The sequence below is a fragment of the Artibeus jamaicensis genome, unplaced genomic scaffold (genome assembly GCF_021234435.1).
Source record: "Artibeus jamaicensis isolate MK-2021 breed Jamaican fruit bat unplaced genomic scaffold, CSHL_Jam_final contig_685, whole genome shotgun sequence".
Classification (NCBI taxonomy): domain Eukaryota; kingdom Metazoa; phylum Chordata; class Mammalia; order Chiroptera; family Phyllostomidae; genus Artibeus; species Artibeus jamaicensis.
This window is the reverse complement of record NW_026521924.1, coordinates 8,279,568-8,298,711: the sequence shown is the minus strand read 5'-3', so window position 1 is coordinate 8,298,711 and position 19,144 is coordinate 8,279,568. Positions and strand designations below refer to the sequence as shown.

The following is a 19,144-nucleotide window of genomic DNA, read 5'->3' as shown; positions in this document are numbered from 1 at the left end:
ATATATCAAATAAGAAGTTAAGAATGTTTGGGAACCTCAGACTCAAGTGTGATGCCTTCTCTAAAAAATCTAATTGTCTTAAAAAAAACCATTCAAACGAATGTATAGAAAGAGAATGTTTCTTTATTCATGTTTATAGGACACTAGTGATGATCTTTACCCTTCATACAAGTTCTTGCAAGAGTTACAAATATGAATCTAAGAATATTTTGAAGTCTGTGCATCATCTCAATACCCTTACAGAGCTTCTTACATCATGGACCACAAACACAGGGTCAAGTCAGGCCAGAGCTCTGACAGTTCTCTGAGCTTTACTGAATGTGCAGAGATGACCTCTGATTCTTTAGTGATTATGGTAGAGGTTTATTTCAACTTGTACATAACATCAGCTTCAAATCTTATAATGGAATGAATGAAATGCCAACCAGTTTTAATACTCTGAGGTTTTTAGAAACTATTCTCCAAGACTGTCACAAATCTAATCTACAGGGTTCAGCAGAAATAAGTCCTGCTTGAGTATGGTTGGTAGAGTAATAATATGGGTGTAATAATTTATAGTTTTAATTTGAACATTTGACCTAAAATGCCATATGGTGTGCTTGAGTGCGATATTGTTATGTTACAGAATTGCATGCCTATAATTTTATAATAAAAGATTTTGCAATAAGAAAGGGGCATTATTTGTGCCAGACCCTGTATTTTTTTCCCTTTAAGAACCGAGTCACCCATTTGCTCTATATTATGATTTATACTTGGAGAGACTTCAGTGAAACGGCTTCTGTGTGATAGCATTGTACTTGCCCTGTAACAGTTCTTATTCTCGTACCCCAGTAGTGTTGGGATGTTTATACTTAATCTCTCAGTATCTGGATGGAAGACGAATATAGTTAAACCCTAAGTATTTGCCAACTACTCTTAAAATACCTTTCCTCGGGTTTTCAGGAACATGTATAAAGGACACAAGGACAAAACCAAAGTGGGGGAGGATCAAGGGTGGGAAGTGGGGATGGCTGGGGTTGAGGGGAGTGGTGAGGGAAAATGGAGATAACTGTGCTAGAATAACAATATAAAAATGTGGAAAAAATATCTTTCCCCAAATGCAACCATATTCTACTTTAAAAACTATCAATTTATAAGATTTACTCTGAATTAAAAACATTCAGTAAGTGACAGGTTATTACTAAGAATGAATACAGAATTTATATTACAAATGGATCTGCATATCTTATATTGCATTAAACCTTTATGCAGTTATGTTTGAAATATATTCATTTTTATTTTCTCTGTTGGTTCCTAGCCACTAATTTTATTTAGGGGTTTTTGACTTCTGAGCCCTATAATATTCCTTATCAGGACATTTTTTTAGCAGCCACTTGACATTCCTAGTATAATTAATTAAGATACAGAATATGTTTTGCTTTCCCTGGCTGTGCTAATATATAAGATATTTTCCCCCAGTGAAATTGCTCAGCCAGAAGGTTAAGATTTACAAACACCATTTATTCTGAAAATGTGTTTTCCATCCTTCTAATTCTCAGTATTGTCTCATAACATCACACCTTTAATCTCCAGGGCCAATGTGCATGATACCTTGTGTATTGCCGGCGGCAGAGGAGACAGCTTCCTCATTATGCAGAAAGCCTGAGAGAAACCCGAGCTTTTCTGAAAGTCAAATGTCTCCAAAAGAAATTGTTTATAAAGGGATTCTGGCTCATTAGTTCATTCAACACATATCTGTTGTATGCTTTTTCTGTGTCAGCCACAACTCCAGAGTTACAGGTGCACATTTTAGAATACTGAGGGCCGGCATTCTGGGTGAAATACACAAATAAACACGCAGAAGTAAATGTATCATCGGTTAGATGGAGAGGTATGAGGGAGAATAAAGCAAGAGTGGAAGGAGAGTGAGGGTAGGAAAAGGAAACTTCTTCTTCATCAGGTGCTCTGAGAAGGCAAAAATCTGATGGCAATTGCTCAATTGCAACACTTTCATAAATTTATGGGACGTTGTCTTGGATCAATTAAAATTTTTAATCAGCACCAGGACTTAATCACATTAATTCCTAAAGATATCATTTCTGATTTGAATGCTTTCATTCTTACATAAATCACTTAAATTTCTTACACTTGAAATTGAATTTTTTATTTATTCTTTAAGACAAGTGACTCCCTCAAAAGATGGACTTGGGGAGTAAAACTGCCTTTCGGTTTTTCCCTCGTAGCTGGACTAAAAACATGATCTCCCTTGCAGTTAAACAACAGTGCTACTTGCAACTATACAGCATGATTTTCTAGCCCCTCTTCCCATGGGCTAGAAATATACCTCCTTTGATATACCTGGGAAATAAGTGTGTGTTTTATTTGTCATATCCACCCTCTGAGTCAGAGAGGAAAAGAGTGATCAGCTGTGTTAAATGCTGCTCATAGGTTAAGTAAGAGAAAGACCAAGAGCTAACTACTAGATTTAATGATACAGAGGTCATTGCTGGCTTTGATTAGAGCAACTTCAGTGGAGAGCTAGAGTCAAAAGCCTGTGGAGTGGGCTCTGGGGAATATCACCAGAGGCAAATTAAGAAGCCAAACATGATAGCTCTTTTGAGAATATTTTATGAAAAGGAAGCAGAGAAATGAAAAGATGCCAGAAGGGGGATGTGAAGTTGAGAAATGGTTCTTAAGATAGAAGAAACAAGGATAGACGTGTGTGCTGATTGGAATGATCTTGTCAAGGGACCACAACTCGCTGATGTAGGAGAGCATGAGAATGGCCGGCCAATGCCACTGAACAGGCCAGTGCAGTCAGGTCTAGTGCAGGGCGCAGAACACTACATCCTGGGGGCCAAATCTGGCCCACCACTTGTTTTTATAAAGAAAAATACTCATTTATTTACATACTGTCTGTGGCTGCTTTCACAGGACAGAGCTGAGAAGTTATTACATAGACCATCTGGCCCACAAAGCCTAAAATGTTAACAAAATTCCTTAATTAAAAAAAAAAAAGGTTGCTGACCCTGTCGTAGCTCACAAATAGAGGCACTGGACTCAGACAGGAGCTAGGGCATTTCATCTGTAAGAGGACAGGAAGTGGGGTGCATCAGTAGGAATGCTGATGAGGGGTATGTGTGGTGGAGCCAGTCATACAAGTTTTCTGATTGCCTCTATCTTCTCAGTGACAAAGGAGACTGAGTCAGTAGGTAGCTGAGAGCAAGGACTGTTTGAATCCTCAAGCCTTTTTAAGCACCAGTTGGTGAATTTCTTTCAAGAGCTGACTGGTAAGGTTAGCATGGACTACAAAAGTTAGATCCTTCACATCGACCCCCAAAATAATGTCATTTTGAACAAGTTAACGTTTAACAGATCAGTGCAACTTTTTCCATTGGTCAAGGAGTCTGAAGATAACTTGTCTTCTCCCTGCCCAGTTCTAGCCTCTCTTTCCAATATTCGGTTTTCCTTTGAGGTTGGGGGACCACATGGAAAGGGACTTCTACTTGTGTACACAACGCCCTGCATGCTTGCAGCCTAAAGTGTGGCTGCACAACAGCAGAGTGCAGGTTGTGCCCACATTGCTCTGAGCCAGGGGCGGGGGTTCGCAGGACTGTGATACACCAGTGCTGGCCTCCAGGTCTAAGGGGTCCTGGGTAACTAATGGGAGACTACTTCATCTGGAGAATGAAATCTGTCTCGTAATCAGCAAAGAGGAATACCAGTATCAAAGGCAGCAAAGGTGAAGCCTTCCCTGTTTTGGTTTTGGAAAACTAAAATGATTTTCAACATGTCTTCCCCCTGGATCCTGGTCCATGACTGGGTCCCTGGAAGCTCATCCCCTCAACCAGCCCCGCAGCCCCTATCCCTGATCCTTGTTCAATGCAATGTATTACTGAGATGGCCTATCAGTCTAGGAGACAAGGTTTGACATTCAGATTCTGTTATCCAGTCCTAAATAGTTGGATACTCTGACCAGCCCCTGGGTGGACACATTGTTGAACCACAGCCCAGCTTGTCAAATTTCGGCCCAGATGTTGCTCCAGTGTGTTGAAATGTAGTGGATCGAAACGGCGACATCCAGTAGGTTGAGGCTGAGCTACCTGATGGCAGGCAGAGGAAACTTTGTGTTCACTTCTCTGCACAAGGATTGACAGGCGCCATCGCTTTCAATCCTTACTTCTACACACACTGAATTCTCCTAAAGCATGTGTAAATTGGAAAAGAAATATAAATTCATTCATCTAGTTTTCCCATGCTTCTAACAGGAACTCAGCCAGATTTTTAGAAAACTTTTGATTGAAATATAATATAAACATTAAAGTGAAATATAATATACATGGAAAAGTAAAAATGTACAGAAAAGTGATGGATTTTTGAAAAGAGAACACACCCATGTAAATAGCACTCATATCAAAATTAGAGCATCAGCAACACACCAGGCATCAACCCTCCTAACAGTCACTTATTTTGACCTCCAAATTTATAGACTAGTTTTACCTGGTTTTAAATTTTCTGTCAGTGGAACCCTACAATATTTTCCTTTTTGGTCTGACATTTATTAATCAATATTATATATGACTCCTCTGTATTTTGCATGTTGTTGTCATTTGTTTATTATCTTTGCTAAATCATGTATACAGTAGCCCTCCCAACCTTATCCATGGTTTCCATTATCCACAGTTGACCACATTTCAAAAATGTTAAATGGAAAATTCCATAAGTAAGCACTGATCATTTTTTTAAACTACACATCATTCTGAGCAGCATAATGAAATCTCATGCCACCTGGTTCATGTCCAGTGTATCTGGAAGGGAGAGAGAAGTCAGAGAGGTGAGGAGGAGTGACAAGTGACCCAAATAGTGATAGATGGCCACTGTAAGAATTCGGCTTTACTCCCATTTCCTATGGGTAAGTGGGTAACTCTTGCATGGGCAACTATTGCATCATTCTGAGCAAGGGATTGATTTGATGTGATATTTTAACAGGATTGCCCTGGCTGCACTGTTAAAAGTCACAGAAGAGGATGCCAGAAAGGAAACACAGAGACAAAAAATGCTGGGGCTAGAGATAATAAGAAATGGTTGACCCTGGAGATATTTTGAAGTTAAGACAAAAGATTGGTCATGGATGTGAGGTACATGGCGTGAGAGAAGGAGGCCGTTCGGGCTGATCTCAGCTCTGCTGGAGGCCGAAAGCTGGTTAGGAAGGGAAAGTCAGAAACCGGTTTTGTACATAAAATTAAAAATAGAATTTGCTCAAAATAGCAGAATGAACACAGGTATGACCTCTTATCTCTGTTGTGATGCTGTGAAAATTATGGTGAAGGAGCATTAATACCCAATGATGAAGAGAATGAGATGGGTCAGTAGATGACCTATTTCAGTAAGTTTGCAGCAGAAGATGGAAAGAGGAGAATTCCCGATGAAATGGAGGAAACTGCAGTCTAAATCATGGATAGGAATACAGCCAAGGAAGTCACCGACTAGCTCAGGGATAATTGAGAGAGGCTCTAGACTTGGGTGCTACCAAACCAGCAGATTGTGTATTGTGTCAGGGGTGACAATAATGTCAATTGAAGGAATAAGGACAAACGGTCCAACCTTCTCCTCCCTTTTCCTGTATTGCATGTAGGATAATTGATAACCAGTCACTTCTCATGTCAAAATGTGAAGGGCTGTCTTCTTTGTAACTGAAAAAACTATTTGAAAAGAATTATGGTGGCAAGCATTCGAGTTAAGGATCCATAATATAAAGCTCTTCTCATTCTAGCCTTTATGGATACCACACTGTAGCAGCTGGTGCCCACATGCTTACCCTAAATGGAAATCCACAAGCCAGTAAGTTGGACTTACGCACTCAGAGCTCCCTGTCAGCCTGTCATTGCCCTAGTCTAAAATGTGAACTGAAAACAAAATATCACAGGCTATTGAGAAAAAGGACAGCATTGAAAGATAAAGGAAGCCAAGATAAACAAAAGTGAAATGATGATAGAAGATACAGGGATAATTTGAGGAACAAATTAAATTTTTTTAAAAAAGAAAGTATCTTCGGGGAAAATTTTTAGTATATTATATCCATGAAATAAGAACAAGATGCTATGAAAAATAGGTAACAAAATAATAGAGTCTTCTCAAAAATAAAAAAAATAAGATAACAGAATGAAAATTAAAATTCTACACAACTGTTGTAGGTGAAGGGTATCTCCCAGAATGTAGAACCAAACAATGATAAAGCCAGCAAACAAATAACCAAAAAGTTAAGGACAAAAAGTTGGCAATAGGACAGAAAATATTAGAGATGCACACACAATTAATCTGAAGAATGTGGCAGCCAATGAAAAGGAGAAAACATGAGAGGAAAATATGAAAGACATAATACAAAAAAAAATATGTGGAACCTAAAGAAAAGTCTCGAAATTGAAATAGCAACTATAAGAGAGGAATATGCTCAGGCAATGTGAATAAGAAGCTGTAAGATATTAGATAATTTTTTTAAAAACCCTGTTTCTTTCCCCTAGAAGAAGAGTAAGGTAGAAGGAGGGACAAATTTAAAAGAAATGTATTATCTGATATAAGCCATGGTAAAGCATGCAGGAATTTCAACAACTGGAAGAGCGGTCAAGAAAAATTGATATTATCTTTTTTTTAAATTTATCCACGTCTTTTATTTATTTATTTATTTATTTATTTATTTATTTATTATTTTTAAAGTTTTTTAAATTTATTTTTTATTGATTATGCCATTACAGTTGTTCTATTCCCCCCTTCATTCCCCTCTACCCTACCCCCCATCCCCACCATTACCCCCCCTTTAGTTTATGACCATGTGTCTCAGGTCCTTTAGGTTCTATATTTCCCATGCTATTCTTGCCCCCCCTATCTATTTTCTATCTACTGTCTGTGCTACTTATTTTCTGTACCTTCTCCCCCCTTCTCCTCCTCCCACTCCCCTGTTGCTAACCCTCCTTGAGATCTTCATTTCTATGTTTCCACTCCTGATCTAGCTGTCCTTTTAGTTTGCTTTCGTTTTAGGTGTGGTTGTTAATAACTGTGAGTTTGCTGTCCTTTCACTGTTCATGTTTTTTTAACTTCTTTTTCTTAGGTAAGTCCCTTTAACATTTCCTATAATAAGGGCTTGGTAATGATGAACTCCTTGAATTTGATCTTATCTGAGAAGCACTTTATCTGCCCTTCCATTCTAAATGAAAGTTTTGCTGGATAGAGCAATCTTGGTTGTAGGTCTTTGGATTTCAAGATATTATCTTGATAGTGGGAATGTTTCTTTTGGAAAGCCACATGGTTCATGGTGTTGGAACTGTGGCAATTAAGGTAATTGTAGCCTTGCTGAAAATTGCATTTGCATTTTTGTGAGCATGTAAATATTTATTTTCTTGGTTTTAAAATTTTAGAATCAATTTATATGCAAACATTTGAAGTCAGTTATGGAAACTGAACAAGATAAAAACATTTCAATTTTGACAATTGAAAAAGTAAATTTAAGGTAACAAGGTTTGGAAGTAAGAAGATTGGTCATTAACCGTCCTCTTCTCACAACCAGAGAAGCCAAGAGATACTGTCTCTCATTGGTGGATCAAGAAATGACTTCAGGATGTTGCCTGAGTTGTAGAAGTGGCTGGGGAAGGAACACTGGTGATTCAGTCCATCAGGGGGAAGCACAAAAGGCAACAGGAGTTGGGATAACAGATTAAAAGTCTCATCAATCAGAGCTGAGCAACTGTGAAGTCTAAAATCAGTCAATCAAGAAAAGGCTGTGCACATACATTCTTCCAAAACATGGAAGTGCTGCCAGAAATAGAAATGCTGAAAATGGTTTTCAAGAGGCAGAACCAGGGTGCTCATGTCATAAGCAATCATTGACTTTTGTTATAATCTCGCTGGGCATAGTGTTTTAAACTATGTATTGTTTCTTTGATAAACAGTATTTTTTTAGATTGCTGACACTTAAGAATTTGCTGTGGCTGTCATTTGGTCAAAGCGTTTAACATGAATTACCTCCCTTAATTCTTACAACAGCTCCATGAAGTTAAGTCCTATTATTAGCTTTAATTTATAAGGCAAATGAATTTGAGACAGGTTAAAAAAACTGATCCAAGATGATTCTTTAGGGCAGGGGTCACATTTAGCCTTGCATAGCAAAAAATTAAACCAAATGGTGGCTTAGACAATTTGAGGGGTTTTTATTCGTTTGCAGTTTTTTTCTCATGCAGCAGGACCCTGAAGGTGGGTGGGTGGTTGCAACATCAATTCAGTGCCTCAAAAATAACAAAGCCAAAGACCCCGCGAGCGATTCTCGTGGCCTTTCCCTCACAGATCTGGATGCCTCTGCAGCTCCAGTCCTTCCATTTGCATCCCCAGCAGCAAAAAGAAATGAGCACCCACATCAGGAAAGCACATTTTCCTAAGGATTTGCAGCAGACTTCTGCTAACATGAAATTTACCAGGTGTCACATTGCCACCCGAGCTACTGGGGAGGGTGGAAAAGGTACATTTTTCAGTTGGATGTATTTCTGGCCTAAATAGTGTTCGGCTTCTGTTAGGGAGGAGGAAATGGATATTAGCTGGCACTTAGCATTGAGTCCCACAGCTAGTGAGTGACAGAGCAGGGTTCTGAAATCCAAGTATATTTTTAACTAAATTGGCAAAAGCATCAACAGTGCAAAGGTCAGTAAGGAGCATTTAATTTTAAATTAGAAGACAAGCACAAATTGTCTTTTAAGATTCACCCTTCCATAGCCTCCATCAGCAGTAAGGGTTACCAAACATGAGGTAATTAGAACCAAGACAAAGAACAGTTCTCATAGTGGAGGAAGGACTTATGGATAGGTTCAGTTACCCAGCGACAGAGACCTCTTCATCTGAATAGGAAGAATCCAGCTTGCAAAAGGTTTAAAATAAGCATAGGAGGTATAATTAACATAATTTAAAACAAATAGATTTCCCAGTGAGAAAAATTATATTTTAGTAGAATACCATATACTAAGTTACGAGTTAATGAAGAAGTACCTATATGTAGTTTACTAATTAATTTTCAAGGAATATGGTTTTAATTTTGTCAAATACATTTTATTTAATGAAAAAGCAGCACCATTTAACTCCCAAGAAATTGTCATCGCTGCTTTGTTTCAGTCTACATACATCTTACTAAAGAAATTAGCTGTTTTTTTCCTTTTAAAATCATTTTCTATCTGATCTCTTCAAATAGAATTATTTTTTTTATAAAATAAACAATGGCATCAATTAACTTTGCAGACCCTGCTTACATAAACTTACTTTCTTCAGTACACAGCACTCTGGCAGATTCAAGCAAAGTAATAAATAGCATTGAAACTGCTAAACTCAGAAGACATAACAGCAATTGTTTTCACAAGTGACACAAAGCTTTTGGAAAGAACCATTTCAACAATATAGCAGATCCACATGAAAGCCATAGAAATGAACCTTTGGTGTTTCATATGTGGGCATGCAATTAGCATTTCTCGGTTGTACAAATGAGAAGTGACTCAGCAAACTAGTGGGAGGGAGCAGAGGTTGTCTCCTCAGCTCAAAATGTTCAAAATGCACCTGAGATTCACAGTGATACAGCTGATAAACTCTCATCATGAAAAATTAGCCAAAGCAAAACATCTTTCTTTTCTACTCTGTGCCATGGATGTTGCTCTATTGGGGGGGTTTATTTTTTTTTCCTTTTGAAGAATTCTCTTAATATTCATTTTAACTTGATTTCACCACATTAAACTTTTCCCATTGGTCAGGGGAATATCAAGAGGTGTTGGAAGAGGACTAAGGGTATATGAGACCTAACACCTCTCAAAATTATCTCTCAAAATGTGGATCCTCACACATTCCAAGATGTAGTTCTTCTCTATTGTACTTACCAGCACGTGGACACTTCCTGAGGCCATCAGGGTACCATTTCACACAATGGAGCTTCACATATCTGGGGAAAGATAGTCAGGCAAATGTTCTTCATGATGGAGTCCAAAACATAAGACAAAGTGTAAAGCGTGTCTGTGTTGCTGACTTAACTGCCCTAGGTCCTAATACCAAAGCGTCTGTACTTTATTAATTGGAGAGCCCCCTCAGCCTCTCAAATTACACGCAGTACTCCAGAAGTTTTCATAGCCTATTCTAGTGTAGTTCAGTTTAAAGTAAGAAAAGTGTAATGCCATTATTACAAGTTCTGTAGCCAAAAATGGTGATTGAGTACTCATAACAATAGGAAATACATTAAAATAAATCCAAAAGGCATACACTATCAAGCATGAATGTACTTCTCTTTCATTTACATTTCTTCATTCATGCAGTCATCACAAGTCAACCAGTATGGATTTATTGCCTATTTTATAAAAAGAATGGGACACAGAACCATGAGCATGTATACTTTTATCTGCCTTGCCACAGTGTACTCGCGTGAATGCACGTAAGTGGTTTTCTATGCTCTTCTACCCTCCTGCTCCCTGCTCCTCCCTCCCCAGTTCCAATGGTTTGGTTTGCATGGACACTACTATTGTATTACCTTGATTGTTCTGGAAGTATGCCAATTAGAGATCTTTCCCAGGATTTTTGATTCTATAAGTGAGTAACCACTCTCTCTGGCAGTGGGAGGGGCCATATGTCACATCTCCTGGTGAAGTTGTTGGCCATCGGGAAGAAACTGGGTGGTAGAGAGAAAAATGCCCCCAGGAAGAGACCGCAGTGAAAAAGCAGTGAAGAAGTTCCTCCCGGCAGCCAGCCCCCAGATTCCTGGTGGTTTTGTATTACAGATATATTCTTTTGTTACAGTTTGTCCAATTTTTACTTCGGCTTCAGGAAATAACCCCTTGTTCATGATAAATTCTCCTATTTCCTAGGCTAGTCTGACTTGTGGTTTCATCAATGGTAGCCTGAAGACATTCGAGTCACATAGTCTGAATATAATTATGCACCATTACATGATATGATTTGAATAGGATGACTGTCTAGTGTCCCAATGATGATAATATTGGGTTCTAAAATGCTTCCTGGTTTTACTTTTGTTTTGGTAATTATATTGTATTTGACAGCCATTTCCTTTTAAGTCTGAGATAAAGATGAAAACATCTTGGCTTTAAAATATAAGACCTTCATTGCCACCTAATACAGAGAAACTGTACCAGCAATTTTACGAAAATTCTAAATCCTCTATAGAGTATCATAAATGCAGTGGCTTCTTTCTCCTTTCTGATTTTAATGAAAATCTTTATGGCTCATGTACCATCTTTCACATGAAAAAATGCTTCACTGTGCCATGAAGACAAATGCTCAACAAGACCAATTCCGATGCATGCCAGCAGGTGAGAGAATGTGCTCAGCCGGGCTCTGCAACTCTGAATGAGCCACACAGTGTTCTCATCCAAATCCCAAACTGCTACCCGCATAGGACCAGAGGTAATGGGAATGACACCATTATTGGAGTAGAGGTTTGCCAATAAATTAAAAAATAAATAGAAAATGATTAAAATTGCTAGGACCTGCATATGTCTTACAATTATTAAAATAGCTTGTAAATTCTTAAATACTCCAGGAACCTGCTAAAAATTAATTAAATACAGTAAACTGAGGCTTCCCAATAGGCATTTTTGGAAATAACCTGCTCTTAGTTGATCATTTGCTACTCTTTTTACTTCATTTGGGTAACCACTAACTCATAATTATTTACATAATTCTATAGTATAATAATTTACACACATTATATATGTGTATATATATGTATATATATATGTTTGTATATAGAGAGAGAGAGAGGGAGAGAGAGAGATTCAGTATTCCTTTGGGAATGTTTTTGTTTTCCCAAAGAATCTTTTGAATGAATACATGTTTTTGAGAGCAGAGGTTATACTCTGCCTTTTCTTTGTAATTCCAGGTGTTTGGCTGCAGTCAGGCCATGATCTGGACTCCTCAGTGCCATGACACCATGGGTGCCATTTGCAACATGCAACCTTTGCATGGCGCTTTTCTACCAATAAGATTGATGCCCACCACTGACCTGTGTTTGAGCTCCAACCTCAAACAAGCAAACAAAAACCCTCCCCTTTTTAATGACAATGGTACGAATAGACTAAAATAAAAATGGGGTAAGAATGCGAACAGAAAATTTGCAGAAAAGAAAGTAGAATAGCCCTAACATATATAAAACAATGCTCCACTATGCTGATAAACCAGAGATGCCAATCAAGACCTGTGCAAGGGCCACACTGCATCAGTCGGGTTTGCAAAGTCTTTTGAAGATCTGATAATAGTTGTTGAGAGCATGGGAAAATAAAAGCTCACTGCCAATAGGAAAACACAGTGTCCTTGCCACTTCAGTGAGCAAGTAGCAGCATCTGGTACTAGGAAGATGCATGGATTCTAAGAATTCATCAGGATATCCCCCCTAGTGAATCTCTTAGATGTGCCCTAACGTAACAGGAAGTATGTTTGTGCAAACAAACAATTTTGAAGGAAAAAACAATGAATGTTCATCCATAAAAATATGGGCTCATAAATTGTACATTCCTACAGTAGAATAATATAGTAGTTAAAATAAATTAAATACATCTACATACAGAAGCAAGAACATAATGTTGGCTGCGGATATCCATTAGTCAAAGGGTACATACAGTATGATATGACTTATGTAGTATTTTAAACATGAATGGTCCCATACCAAGGAGTGGCAAACTTTCTGTGAAGGACCTGATAGTAAATATTTTGCACATTTGGAGTTTATGTTGCAACTACTCATACTCAATTCTGCTATTGTTGCATGAAGGCAGCCAGCGACCACGTATGAATGAACAAGTGTGGCTGTGCACCAGTAAAACTTCATTTTCAAAAGCAGGCAGCAGGCTGCATTTAGCCTTCAGGCCTTAGTTTGCTGAACCCTGACCTATACCCTTCTCATAATAAAATAGATGGTATTAGTATCTACCGTCCAAAATGAGCTTGCCTCTGGGCAGAAGGAGAAGAATGGAGTCAGGGAGAAGCATAACATACAATTATTCTGCACTGTAATATCCTAAGGACATATATGTTTTATATATTAAAACAAATATGGCAAAATGTTGGCATTTGTTAAATTTAGATCTGTGTTTGTCACACTGTTCTATGTATTTTTATGTGTGCCAAATACATGTAAAGTTGAGAAAGGAAAGGTAAAGTCAATACTCTAAAATACTCAAGATAATGTGGACCAGGACAATGGGGAACAGAAATACCGGAAAGAATGATGATATTTCTTCCGGAGGACCCTGTCTTTGTCAGTACACCCTTCGCAGTTACAACTTAGGACAAAAAGTTAAGGGCTGTGAATTGCCAGTGGAGAAACTATTGTTGTGAGCACTAGGAATTCTGTTGAACTGCTGCATGGGTATTTGGATCTAGGGGAAATGTGAATCATGCTATGACTGAATCTCTCTTTACAAGCAAGTTTACGTTGAATGTATGACCTATCTCTATCAAAGTTCAAGACTTCTGACCTGCATTTTATGACTAACCTCCCTTCTCTCTCCATCTTATCATCTCTCCTGACATTCCTTCACCATTTGTAAAATGGGATGGTAAAAATAGAATATATCTCATAGGGTTGTTGTGAGAATTAAATAAGTTAATTGTTTGAAAAATGCTTAAAATAGTGTCTAGCCTACAATAGGTGCTAAATTGGTGTTTTATACAGAAAACAGCTAGGTGGATTTACTTCTCTTCTTATCTTGTTGAGTATCTGTATTAGCAACCCTAAAATTCTTTATGACAAAATGACTGAAAGCACAGTATCTATGAGTATAAGTATTGGCGCCCATGAAACAAGCAATCTAATCCCAAACTGTGACTTTCATTAGCTCTGAGGACATAAGTTTTATAAAAGCTATGAAACTGAATTGTAGGTATAAAATGAGGCTAAAAGCAGTACCTACCGCCTTGAGAATAGTTGTAAGAATTATGATATTAGATGCAAAGAACTTAGCTTAGTGCATAGTAAGTGCTCAAACAATACCTGTGAGAGTGATTGAGAGTTGTGAAATAATTGTTGGTAGTATTAAACAAACATATAAATCCTGTGCTAAGTGTGACTTAAATAGCTTTAGAAATAAACTCTGTGACATGGTAGGACAACTCGATCTCTCTAATGGTGAAGAGACTGACATGTTAACTGCACTGGAACCTGGGGGAAGGGAATTGCAGAAATAATCTCGCAGAAGTAATATTCAAACATGCACATTTAAACTCCAGGTGAACCTCCACAGGAGGTGATCTTTATATCCATTTTCATTAGTTCATGTCTCTGTTATTCTTTTTATGAGAAGAGATTGATCACAAGGCAGAAAATGTCACTTAAGGAGCTTCAGGGTTTAAATAGTGGGGGCTGAACCAAGCTTAGTGGCAATCATCAGAACTTTGTCTCTGAAAGTAGAAAATAAATCCTCCAGATTAAATAAAAAGCTGTCTTTCTAAAGCCAAACTAACTAGGGCCCAGCTCGGGACTGACGGTAGTGCCAGGATCGGATCTGTCTGGCCCTCGGAAAGCATGTCATAATCTCATGATGGACAGAGGCTCCTTTAAGCTGCTCTGGCCTTGTCTCCTTAGTCATGTTGTTCTTAATACAGCCTTACGGGCCTTTGATTTTTCTAAAACTAATAACCAGAGTAATTTCTTTATTTGCTTGGAAACTGAGTGGACAGAGATGAGAATAAATGCTTCCTGGAACACCCTGATATTCAAAATGTTGTTGCTGGCCCAGCAGTGTGCTCATACTTTAATTGGCATAAATATATTAAAGTTTCATGAAAAAATGCAGGTATTTTCTGCATTTTAAGTCAGAAGATCTGGTGTGGAGCCTTAAGTCCTACATTTCTAACAAACTTTGGGTCAGTGCTGCAAGTTGACTCTGGAATTTTGCTCCTCTGTTGTATGGTCCAGCTAGACCTCACTTGGGAGCTTGTAGGAAATAGAGATTCTCTGTCCCCTCCCCAGATGTCCTGTGTCAGCACTTACATTTCTACCAGACCCCTGGTAATCTGTATGCACATGAAAATTTGAGAAGCACTGCTCTAGAACCTATGTATGTGAGCCAATATCCTCGTGCCTTTGGTTGAACATCTCTTGTTTACATAATATAGCTACTACTGGTACCCCAAAATCTTGAAATATGTTACCTTGTCGTAGCAGGTTCTAGAAATGCTCTGCCCATATCCCTCCTTATTTCTTTGCCATTCTCAAACACATCACCTTGGTGGGCTTTTACTCCCAGCAACCAGTACCTGTGTCCGTGTGCAGCTTCCTCTGGATGCTGGGACCCCCTTTGCCTGCTATCATGGAGAGTAGGAAGTGCCTGGGGTTCTCCCCACCCAGCAGCCTTAACTAAGATTAAGAGGCACAGGAATGCCATAGTTCAGGTCCCTTGCCCCTGATCAGAAAACTCAACTTTGGGGTTTTGTTCACACAGGAACAAATTAAGCCAAACTTAGCATTTGCCTGACTTTGCTTGGTATCTCACCCTTCTGCCTTCTTCCTATGCCAGCTCTGCTCACTTTCCTATTATGTTTCAGAGAGCACTTTGTAATATACCTAATACTCATAACTTCTTGTCTCAGGGTCTGCTTTTAGGGAATCCAAAATTAGACACATTGTTTTAGCTCAATGTGAAGTAGTTAGGGACCAGTACCAAACCAAGAATTGGGTTATTTCTAAAGATCACAACCTTGGCTATGTAACTTCTTTGATTATAGCATCATCCCAATATGCCAAGGTTGAGGGTTTGATTCCTAGTCAGGACATATATCAGAATTAACTGATGAATGCATAAATAAGTGAAACAACAACAACAAATAAGAAATAAACAAACAAATAAAAATTAAAAATAAATAAAGTTCTCTTGGTCACTTCTTTTTTCCATAAGTCTTTGGCTCAGCTTGAATTAGATCTTTTGTGTATCTCAAAAGGTTGCAGGAGGCCAGTGGATTCAAGGAATTCCATACTCGAAAATTTAGATGGTCACATTCTGAGAATGTGATGAAAATAAATTATGCTTTACTTTATTAATGAACCGACTGTGGCTGTGCAGCGAAGAAAAGGATAATGTAAAAAATATATAAATAAATTAAAAAATAAAAGGATGATGTTCTCCTACTCTGAGCTTTGTAAAGGATTCATGGAAAGGGCCAGGGATCTAGAAGACCCGTGCTGACCAATGTGGCAGCCACGGCCACCAGCCACACGTGTGGCTATATTGAGCACTTGAAAGGTTGCCAGTGCAAACTGAGATGAGCCATAAGTGTAAGATGCACACCTCATTTCAAAGACTTAGCACATAAAAAGGATGTAAAGTATATTATTACATGATTAATAATAATATTAATATTTTAAATGTTGAGTTAAATAAAATATATTATTAAAATCAGTTTCCTCTGTTTCTTTTTACCTTTTTAAATGTGGGTACTAGAAAATTAAATGTAGTTCACTTATAGGGGTTGGTTGTATGGAAAATACAATAATAAATAAATAAATAATAACATAAGAATACACTCTTTGTTTCATGTACTCGCATCTATAAACCTACTTTTGCCCTACCCTGTATTTCTGTTGGATTGGGAATAATACAGGCCTTAGTTTTCAACCAAAAGGTCAGGACCAGCTAAATCTCCCCAACTCTTTCTAATTCCTTCGCTGCACCTATTTCTGGTGTGGAGTTGGCCCCCAGTAAGCATACAAAATGCTACATTGCCCCCAATTGTAAATACTTTTACCAATGCATGAAGTTGCTGTGGACATAGAAATGTCTAAAGCTTGATCCTTAGGCTAGAAAATATTAAACCAGAATCATATTTTTAAAATCAGCATCAGTAATTAGTACTCTCAGCTTAAGATCTGATTTGAGGAAATTTTATTTTACAGCTGTTAAAAAGTTATTTCTGTGATTCTCTGTGTGTACATCAAGTTTGGTGGTCAATTATTTGGCTTCACTCATATTATTCTGCACTGTCTTTTTCAAGTCCTCCACCAGCAGTGTACAGATAGAGTTCAAAGTCTCATCTGGACTAGTACAATTTCCGAACTGAGTTCTCCCTGTGTGGTTTCACAACCGCAAATCCATCTTTGCCCTATAATCTCCCTACCACACAGTCTAGGCCGTAGTGCCTTCACCTGACACAATAAAAAGTAAAAGCCTTTTGGTGATATTCTATTGTCTTGCTAAATCATTTTTAGATACCAGAATAGACATTCAATGCTGTTTATACTCTGGCCCCTATTTAACTTCTTTGTTGTTGTTATTGTAACTCCCCATTCTTTTTCAATTTATATTAGACTACTTACCATTCATTCCAAGTCCTGCCTTGTGTGCTGACTTCTGTTTTTGTCCCCCAATTTTCTCTGCTTAGAATGTCCTGTTCTCTTTCTCATTGCTCTATGCCCCCTTTCCTCAAGTCCTGCCTCAAATGTTACTGTATTACACGATGGTGTATTATCTCTGCCTTAAGTTAGGAGACAGAAAACAGAAGACCAAGAAATAAGAGTAAAAATAACAAAATTAGGTAGAAAAATGTTGAACTAGAAAACATGATTTCATTGAGGAGAAAGCCAAGTCAGCAATAACACTGGATAATTAGATTACTTAGCTGTTATATCACCTCTTAGAGAATTTTCTTTTTTGTACTAAAATGTTAATTGTATGTTCAAAATTGTCTTCCAGAATAGCACTTCACCTTTATTTGTAGATTTGCTCTTTTCCATTTTCTTAAAAACAGGGTGAGATCCCTGGTGAATGGTGTGAGGTAGGGACTAAGATTAGGAAGAAGTGAAGGACCGACAGAATTAGGCGAGGCAAAGAACTGGATACTGAATGATGTGACTGCAACTGGTTTAGAGAACTTCTAGAACTGTAATTAACATTTAAAGATCCCCAGTTTAGCTGCTTTGGCTTGAGTAGTAAAGTGGGACAATTACATTTACAGGTGTGTTGAAATATATCTGACTATATTTTAAACTTTTCTAGAACTCTTTATCTATTCATAGTACAAGAAAACTAGGAAGAAGTGTTCAGATGTTGAAAGGCAACATACCAGTTTCCTATCACTAAGGATTGTTAAAAAGCAGGAAAATATTGTTTATGTGTAAAGAACATTTTCTTAGGAAAGGAGTGGTTACTCAGGGATTTGAATTTAATTATGTCATTTTTACAAAAAAAAACCCCTTAGGCATACAAATTGAACTAATTTGTCTTCCTGGTAGCCTAGTTAAACATGTGTCTAATGACTGTACAGTATTTAAGCTAATACAAGTGTGACTTACATTTTCCAGGAATGGACAAATGAGGTTTTCAGTTTGGCAACAAACCTGCTGGCCCAGAACATGTCCAGGGATGCATTTCTGGAAAAAGCGTAAGTAGCTCTAATTTTATTGCTAAGGGTGTTGCTTCTTCTGAGTCAGTTTCCTTTCTCCTTTGTGAGCCTTTTGTTTAGGCTGTCCTGGCTCCTCATGTTGATAAACATATATTTCCCTTTGGGATTTGTTAGGGAACTGATTTCTCCAGGGTTTGACATTGGAAGACTTCCAAGAAAGATCGCTCTTTTCTTTGAATTGCACACCCATGTTACCTTGAGCTCCTCTGAATATCAATGCCTTTGGCACACAATGAGGAGACACTTCCAAATCCTGTCATCTATGCTCAGGTCCAAAAAATTTTTTAATTTCAGATAGTCCTCTGCTTCTACAACTGCCTGTGTCATATCAATTATTAATCTGAGGAAGAAAATTAGCAACACATGGTATTCATCTCTCCAGATTCTTAGATCTCTGATAGATGCTACGATTACTTCTCTTAAATCGAATCAGTCGGCCGATGTCCTGATTCTGGTCCTTGTAGACAGACACAGCAAGTGTCAGTGACAAAAAAGAAAGGAAAGAGCAGGGAAAAAAGAGAAAGAAAAGCAAATCAGAATTACCCAATCATTATGGAATTACAATAGTCTTTCTAAAAATTATTTGACTGAGGAAGACAATAATTTCTGCCCGATGAGTCACAGTGAATTGGTGTGCTCACTTTGTAAGCTATGGATATCCAAGAGATGGGCAGCCGTGAATTAAAAACCGAAGTGGAAATATTTCTAGGTGGTCCTCTATTTTATTTAATATCTTTCTCTCTTCCTT

General features: G+C 38.0%; 1 protein-coding gene across 7 annotated transcripts in view; it reads left to right on the top strand.

Moving 5' to 3' along the window:
- The window catches only part of PLCB1 (phospholipase C beta 1), a 670,267-nt gene that overhangs the window by 421,598 nt on the left and 229,525 nt on the right, over positions 1-19,144 (top strand). For all 7 annotated transcript variants that reach the window (XR_008392621.1, XR_008392622.1, XM_053671063.1 and 4 more), the window contains exon 5: positions 18,296-18,375. Coding sequence is in view for 5 of the 7 variants with exons in the window: in XM_053671063.1 (XP_053527038.1) it covers positions 18,296-18,375 (80 nt within the window). In the remaining 2 variants the exon portion in view is untranslated. The remainder of the gene's footprint in view (positions 1-18,295; positions 18,376-19,144) is intronic.